Here is a 9,236-nt window from a genome sequence, read left to right as displayed (position 1 = left end):
CATTTTTAATGGAATAACTTAAAACAGAAAATGTTTCATTTTTAATGGAACTGGAGGAGTATATATTTGAATAATAAAGATACAATGCTTTCTTTAAAATGGAGATAAGAATCAGTATCCCCATTCAGTAGATCTAGAATTATACAGACACACCCAACCTATATATATAGTGTGTGATAGTGTGTGTGTTTATTCCTCTTGGTCGAGCATGTTCCAACATTATCCTCAAATGTACCATGTATGAGGTAGCACTAACTAGTTTTTGCTTTCATTAAAATTTGCATTAAGCTTTTGGGATAGAACTAAGATTCCAAATTAAAGTACAACCTTAAAGGCGAATCATTCTTTAGTGCTCTCTCCACTACAATACTTAATTTCATCCTATGAGGATATTATTTTAGATCAAAGAAAATAGTGAAATCTCGGTTGTTTTAAGTATAATTAGTTAACCATTAAAAAATGTTATTGGACAATATATCTAGTAGAATATTGAAGAGGGAATTAATATGCAACAATGTACCCCATGGTAATCTGATTCTGATTCAAGAATTTATTCTCGATTATATACTCGCAGTTAAATTACAATACAATATCTAAAACATGTAATAGTATCACTCTTGTGCAATACGTCTCAACTGTTTTTAATTAGATAATGAATTGATGTAAATTATTTTTATAATGATAGTGCTCATAATTATTATGGTGATGGACGATATGGAAAGCTGCTAGGGAAAGTGAGAGCAGCCAAAACCATAATTGTTGTGGTAACCCACTTAATTATAATTTGTATGAGCAACTAAAGATAATCATAGTGGAGAACCCATCCAAATGGTGATTTAAGTAGGATTGCATGATTAATTATATACTATTACCCATCTGAAAAACCATTCACATATAATTGTATTTATTATTTTATTTGTTTTAACTTGACTTGTGGGAATAAACCGTCAATCTTATATTGGTTAAATTTTCTTTAGTCCAAGTTCACCTAACCGACTGACCCCACATTTAATTTGGTTTTCAAAGACTATTATTTAATTTCTATTTTTAGTGTCTATAATTATATTAAAAATACTGCGTCAGATTTCAGAACTTTTTTAGTACTTTCATTTCAATTAATATAACCTCATTATGGATAATTTGTAGAGAATGACGTATTTATGTTTTTCAATATGCACGTAGTGTGAAGCGCTCATAAGGGTTAAATCATATGGAGTAGTAATCAATGTGATTAAGGTTAATTTAATGGTCACGTCAACTTTAATTAAATCAATCCATTAAGTGGGATTCGGTTTTGGAATTATGTGTAAATTCTCCAAAGGTACTCTCTGTTTTTCTGTAATAATAAAATAGACCATTGTCAAATTAGGTGCTTACGACTAATTAATTAGTGTGGTTTTAATGTACTCATATAGTGGTGGGGTTCGTATGTTTAAACAATTTCACGATGTGGCAAAGCTGGCCGTATCGTTTGGGAAAGGAATCGTCCTTAGCGTGTACGTCGGAGCGATAGTGGTGGGCGCCACCGCACCACGGCGAGGATCGAAGATGCTCAAATAAAACGTACATATATTATCGTATGGTATTCAGTTCGTTGTATAAGATAATAATGAAATATAATATAGAATAAACTATTAATTAAAATTTATATAAAATTAAATTAATTATAAGAGCAAAGTAGCATAATTAATCATGAAATAGAATCTAATTTTGTCATTAAGAATGTACACACAGTTTTTAATATCATGACAATCCAATGTTTAATAGACATAAATTTTAATAATTCATTAAATACTCGCTTTATACTCTGCGTAAAACGTTGGATTTTAGATAGACACGTATCTGCATTTGTTACTAATAAAGTTCGTCCAACATTTTCTAATACTACTTTCTTTCCTTTCACTATATTTAAATTCTGCATAAATATTATTGTGCAAAAGCTCTGTCAGTAATCTAAACTATTTAAAAATATACTTTTGAATAAGAGCATCCACAACCGTGCTCTTGCCAGCGGTACGGTTGTGGGCCCGGGCGGTACTATTCATGCCTGCTCTCTGGCAAGAGCACAACACCCACAACTGTGCTCTTCCGCAAGGACGAGCACAATTAATTTAATATTCAATTAAACATAAACATTTCCATAATACTAAAATTCATTAAAAAAATATAAATAATATTACAAATGACAAATAAAATAAAAAACGACATAATTAAAATCCTAAAAATTAAAAATTACATAATTAAAATACTAAAAATTAAAAAAACCACTACTCGTTACCGAATTTCGCCCACATGTGTTTGATTAGGTCTTCTTTTAGCTGAATGTGGGTTCGGGTATCGCGCATTGTGTGCCTTGTCTCGATCCTCTGGCCAACCGTCGTATGCTCACCTCGGCGTGGGGGAGACCTCGCTGTTGAGCTTCCGGCTTCATCCTCGTCGTAGAAGCTAGCCGCCCTTGGCCCTTCGTCGGCTATAATCATGTTGTGTAAGATAATACACGTGAACATGATGTCGGCGATATTATTCAAGTACCAAAGCCGAGCCGGGGCCTTCACAATGGGAGATGAATTGATGTGATAAATGGATGATGAATGTGTGTATTTATAGATGATTTTGGGGGAAAAAATAAAAAAAAAAACTAAAAAAAATTCAGAAAAAACGGGAAAAAAACGGCCATATTTTTGGGATTTGGAAAAAAAAAATTAATCATTTTATATAATTTAAAAATGATTTTTAAAATAAAAAAAAATAATTCAAAGGCAACGGCTATGCCGTTGCCCAATCATAAGCCGCCACGTCGCCTGCTCGCTGGCACGGCGCTGCTCGATGCATCGAGCAGCACCGTGCCAGCGGCGGCGGTCCTCGTCCTCGCCGCTGGTACGGACGGCGGCCTTCACTCCCACCACCGTTGTGGATGCTCTAAAATTTGATAAACATAGACATTAGTACTATTTTATGCGTATATACTCATGCGTATAATTTGTACCAACCTTCACCAACTATGAAGCTTTTTATTCAGTCGTCTTCTCTTTTATACTATAGCTATTTACATCATGAAGTTTAGTTAACGTTTTGATCAATTTCGTAATTGTTGAAATTGCAAAATTAAATCACGAAAATTCAATTTTTCTAAATTGTCTCATTCATGCATTAAATGACATTTTGATGATATTCAAAACAACATGTTTCAAATTTCTGAGATAGTGAAACATACCAGAATTTGACTAAACTGTATAATTTAAATGACTATTAATTTTTATTGTTATGATAAAGTATTATATATGTAAAATTTATTGAGATTACTATATGTGCTTGAGGTTGTTGCAAGAAATTATGCACTACACTAGAACAGAAGCACAATATAAAAATGTATTCGACGAAATGAAGGGAGATCCTATGCAACATTAATTGGTTGAAGAGTTAGGGTAAAAGTAGTCTACATGATGAGGGAATTGCGTCTTAATTTCAGCCTTGTAAAATAATGACTCATCCAACTTTACCCATTAAAAGATTAATTGTGCCTTACAGTATCAAACTTTTTATATAAAAAGATACTAATTCATTTGAATATGCATCTAATTGGAAGACGCTTAATGGAGAAATGTAAATTGATCCAATCGAACTATGATACGCATACAGATTAAAATTTGTTTGTGGTGGAAATTGATATAAATGTCTACCTCTCACAAGATACTAATAAAATATTATAATATAGTTTATCGACATTATTTTGTTGAAATTAGATGTGATAAGCTCGTATAAAAAAAGATACTTCAACTAATTAATTATACTATTTCTATTAATACGATTATAGTACTCTATCCACTAATAAACTTCTTATTTTGTCATTTACGTTTGTTCTTTAAAAAATTTTCTACTGTACTGTATTTGTTTTTCACTACTTTTAATAATAGACATCATATTTCACTAACTTTATTTTACTTACATTTTATTATAAAATTAATAATAGTATATAAAAGTATGACCCGCCTTCCATAAAAGTAAAACTCATCTTCTACCAACTTCCTACTATATTTCATAAAACTCCTATCAAGTCAAAACTTCTCTTGTATTGATGGATGGAGGGAGTAATAATTTTACAAAATTGTTATAATTAGTCAACTCCAAATAAGAGTATACATAACTTGAACCCAAGGAATATCAATGTGGCAATCCTATATAACTTTTTGACAAATAGAAATATATATTGTCATAATTTCAACTAGATATATAAACTATATATATATATATATATATATGCAAACATTAAAGACTAATTGAGAAGTCGTTAAAATAGCCAATTGGTTTGTTCACGTGATATTTTTTATTTGTCAAAAGCATGTATAATTTTTGCCAAATTATAGACTATGTAACAATTGAACAAAATGTCAAAATTATAATATAATTAACCATTTTATAAAATTACAAAATAGATAAAATTTGACCCAATTCTATAATTTCTTTGATGTAATAGCACACAATTATTTTTTGCTTTTGCTGATGACAACATAAAAATTAAACGTAAATTCCACCTGGGTCCTCCAACTTTAGAAAATCCAATCCACCTTCTTCTCTTACCATATTTCCCTCTATAAATTCCCTTCCCTCACATCTCTTCTTCCTCAACACCACATCAACTAATTAAGCACACCCAAACCCTTACAAACATGGCGGGTTTTGACGCATCATCAGCAGCAGCATCACCACCGTCGCCAGTTCCGCGGTCGCCGTGGCACTCGCCGGTGCCGTACCTCTTCGGCGGGCTCGCGGCGATGCTGGGGCTCATCGCTTTCGCTCTCTTGATCCTCGCCTGCTCCTACTGGAAGCTCTCCGAAGACGGCGAGAGGGACCTCGAGGCCGGCGGAGGAGGGGACGGAGCTTCTAGGGCCGAGCCGCCGGTGATGGAGGAGAAGTTTCTAGTGATCATGGCCGGCCAGGAAAAGCCCACTTTCCTCGCCACTCCGATGTCCAGTAGAACGTCGTCGTTTAGTAGCAAGAGGACCAGTAGTACTTTAAGCTCTGAAAGTAGTACCCTCTCTGAAGCTGATTTTGAACACAAAAACATCCAAAATTAGAATTTTGGTTCTGTTAATATGGTAGAATTACAAGTGGTTTTTGTTATGAATTTTGCGGGAATGTAAATAATTTTTAGACGATCTCTCTCTCTCTCTCTCTCTCTCTCTCTCTCTCTCTCTCTCTCTCAGTGTTAAATTATTCTATTTTCTGCGACTCAGAGGAATTAAATGCAGAAATTGGAGGACTGAATATGAGCGAGAAATGAAAGGGCTCAGAAAAAGCTCCAGCAGTTATTGAATTTAGTCGAAGCAGAGGAATATGATTTCCTTAAATTTTAAGGTGTTTATTGAGGTGGGAAATGCAACCACAGTCAGTTATTCCGGTATAGTGAAAGTTGGTTGTCGTGTACATGTGCCACGTGGAAACACGTGGACGTCACACACAAAGTAGCTTATAGTTCACCTGTCGCGGCGAACGGAAGCCTGAATGTTGCAATAGGTATTGATGTAGTTGAAGCATTTATGGTGTATAACTATGTCAATTAACCAAGTATTACTACTACTTCAAATTATTGCATTAGTATTTAGTATTTACTATACTACCTTGTGATCATAATTTGCTCGGTACGTACTCTTGGACATTTCATATGAATTGAATATAAAAATAATTTTTTTTAAATATCTATACAAGTAAAGTACTTCCTCCATCATACCATAAGAGGTTGCTATTATGGATTCATGCTATACATTATACTCCATCCATAATCCGTTCCTAAATAATATGCACTTTGGGGTCGGCACATGTTTTAATGTAAAATTAGCAAAGTAAGAGAAATGTAGAGAGAAAAAGTAATTAAAGTATTATTAGTGAAGAATGAGTCTTACCTCATTAGAGAGAAATGACTTTCCAAAATTAGAAAGTGCATATTTTTATAGGAACGGACTAAAAAGGAAAAAACGCATATTCTTGTGGGACGGAGGGAGTATATATTTGTGATCATAACAATTGTGAAACTATCACCGTGTGACTGATCAAAATCTAACTGGAATCAAATTTATATAGTACAATAAATATATGTGATAATAATATGAATTTTAACCCGAATTTTCACCAATCTAATACCACATTTCACACTTATTAATACTTCATCGTCAAGCATGGAAATTGGGGAGATTAGTGTTAGTGAGGTACAAAAAAGCATGCATATTGTGTTGTTGAGTGGACTACATCAATTTGGCTTTGGGCTCTCCAACTTAAAATCATTAATTGTGGGAAAAATATGTGTACGCATGTATATTTATAGGTATTGATTATTATGTGTGTTTGCGTGTTTGTTGGAAACTAGTCCAATTGGTGGATGGGGTTAATTAATCAAATAATCAATCACTGAAAGGGGTAAAATAGGGTATTTTTATGAGGATTATATATAGTTTTTTTCGTTTTACAACTAGTAATAGAAATAGATTTGCTGGCATCAAAGGAATAATATACTTTCATTTACAATCACCTTGATTGTGTAATTCTCAATTTAGATCCAGTTAAAATTCTGGCATGTTTCCATTCCATTCTACACAGACATTTATTTTGTTGCATTTTTATTGTTTTTACTTTGGCTGCTTTTGTACCACTAGTTCGCTATTTTTTACTTAAACAATATAGACGTATATCACATAAAAAGTTACTATTTTCAACCAATAATGCTATAGTATTTATTTAACCAAAGAAGAAAAAAAAAGATGCGGCAGTATGAAAATGTTTGGTGATGGTGAATGTATAAATTTTATGGAGAAAAGAGAATGACAGGTGTAAAAAAAAAAAATAATAAAAAAAAAAAAATATGACAGGTGTATGAGGAAGCTATCTTGCTTTTGCTCCCTTTTTGTCCAATCCCTTATTTTAAGAAAGCAGATGCAGATTCCGCTCTGCTGTTTTTCCTTGTTTTGTTGGTTTATTTCAGTCTTAGAGAAGTGACTGCATGCCTTCACATTTCAGCAGCTGGCATCACAGTTTTAAGATTTTGTTAATTTACCATATCAAGACAATTTGTGTCTTCATGCCACTTGCTACCAAGGAATCTAACAAAGCCAGCTGTACAATTTGTCCACTCGCACTACCTCAAACTGTCTATTTGCATGCATATGGTAAATGTTACTCCGCGATTTAGAGTTTCATTTTTTCATTTTGGGAGGTTCGTGATTTAAAGTCTTTATTTCTTGTTTTCTATTTTAGCTAAATTGATCTACTATTCAACTCATTACACTTACTTTCTATTATAAACTAAATATATAAAAATGAGGCATACATTCCACTAACTTATTTTTCTATTTTTCTGTATAAACTCAAACAATTTCTTAAAACCATACTGAATCAAAATGAGACTGGAAAGGGCTGACACGGGGAATAGTATTACTGATTTACATATATGTGTGAGAGATTGAACTAAGTTCAAAACACGTATGGAATAAGTAGATGATCTATGATGGTTGAAGAGATAATTCTCTTGGACTAAGCAATGTTGGGCTGAAGTAGAATTGTCAAATGTGCTAGGCCGGGTTGAGTTTCCATAAATTTAGGAGGAGACCCACTTGGTAAGTGGCTAAAAGCCATGTCATCTTTAACTAATGGCCAGAACACGTGCAATGCAAAAGCGACGCATGCACAATATGTTAATGCAGTTGGTGCTACATTTGAAGTTCGTGGGAAATATTAGAAAAGTGAAAGTTCATGACTTAATTTTCCGGCAATTTACTTTATGGGAGTATAAAAATTGGACCCACATTCATAAACTTTTTCCATCCATTTGTCACTATATGTCTTAGAAACCAAGTAAAATCGAACGATGGTATTTAAAAGAGGACACATAGTTAATATTCATCTCGGCCAACCCCAACCTTTGTAAGTAAGATACAAGTTTCAACTACCCGCAGGGGCGTAGCGCAGTTGGCAACAGAAGGGCAGATCTTGTTGCAATGAGCATGGGTTCAAATCCCACTGCTGTCGTGTAGTTGCATCCATCTCTCAGGCACAAGTGTGAGGCCTTGGGAGATGGGCTTTTGGTAGTCAGTGGGTTAAGGCCTCCCCCTAACGGGCTACTGCGTACCTTGATTTAACCCCTCACATGATGTCGGGCCGGAGTGTGGGGGCCGCCAAGGCGACGGAATCGCCTTTTTTTTTGCTGCAAAGATACAAGTTTCAACTAAATAAATTGAGGGCCTTTGTAACACCCCAAAAAAATAAAGGAGAAAAAAAAAATCAAATAAATCTAATTAAATCTTTTCCTAGTTGACTTGGTCAAATATATTTCTCTAAACCATATCACCAAACGATTTCCCCATATCTATACTCCCTAAATCTCTCCAACCACCAAATCCATCAATATCTATTAGTTTTGCCTATATATATACAATCAATGCCACGATTTTTCTACACATAAATTCAATACCAAGAAAAATCGAGAACTAAAATTTAGAGAATGAACCGAGTTGGAGAAGAGAGTTTTCTGCCGCCTAAGAAGGTAATCACCGATCAATTCCCAGCCTTGAATTCTTTGCATTCATTTAGAATAATTCTGAATCATCGTGCTCGGATAGTATATTCCGACGTGTGTTTGACCGACCAAACGATCTTATTTTGGCACGAATTTTTAACTGAATAAATTTTGAGTGTCTTCTAAGTCGTGTAAAAGTTTCAGCCTTATTGGACATCAGATGAATATTTGGTGAATTTTTCAAATGAACTGCGCAGTGCTGCCAGAATTTTTATGTTCCGATCAGAGAGTTGCATAAATGTTTTGACTGACCAAATGATATGATTTAAGTGTGAAATTTTAACTGGATGAACTCGAATGTGTCTACTGTGTTGTGACCAAATTTTAGCTTCATATGAGGTCGGGGCGATTTTTGGTGATTTTTACAACCAACCGCTCAATTCTGCCAGTTTTGTTGTTAGGTGAAAATATCACTTGTTACTATGTTTTAATGAATTATATGATGCATGTATGATTTAGGAAGGTATCCTGGCATGATTATGTGTAACACGTTGAGAAATATTGTGGCATGTTTTTCCTTATGTTGATGAACGTTCGGGAATGGACAATCTAAGAAAACGATGAAAGGAACGATAGGACATGCATGATAATTGTAATAATGGAAAACCTGATTGTGTGGTGATATTGACAAGGGTTGTTGCACATACGAGGGTACCAAGAGTAAAAGGTTGCG

At 34.0% G+C, this 9,236-nt stretch overlaps 1 protein-coding gene across 1 annotated transcript; it reads left to right on the top strand.

Annotated features, from left to right (window-relative positions):
• The first annotated feature begins 4,524 nt into the window (after positions 1 to 4,524).
• LOC121799268 (protein GLUTAMINE DUMPER 2-like) lies at positions 4,525 to 5,156 on the top strand. Its single transcript, XM_042198588.1, has one exon. The coding sequence runs from the start codon at positions 4,668 to 4,670 to the stop codon at positions 5,073 to 5,075; it is 408 nt and encodes a 135-aa protein (XP_042054522.1). The 5' UTR covers positions 4,525 to 4,667; the 3' UTR covers positions 5,076 to 5,156.
• Positions 5,157 to 9,236: the final 4,080 nt, after the last annotated feature.

The sequence above is a fragment of the Salvia splendens genome, chromosome 4 (genome assembly GCF_004379255.2).
Source record: "Salvia splendens isolate huo1 chromosome 4, SspV2, whole genome shotgun sequence".
NCBI classification, from domain to species: domain Eukaryota; kingdom Viridiplantae; phylum Streptophyta; class Magnoliopsida; order Lamiales; family Lamiaceae; genus Salvia; species Salvia splendens.
This window is presented reverse-complemented; position numbering and strand designations above follow the sequence as displayed.

What these genes read in the sequence shown, in the direction of transcription:
- LOC121799268 (XM_042198588.1), top strand. Translation starts at nt 4,668, where the DNA reads ATGGCGGGTTTTGACGCATCATCAGCAGCAGCATCACCACCGTCGCCA.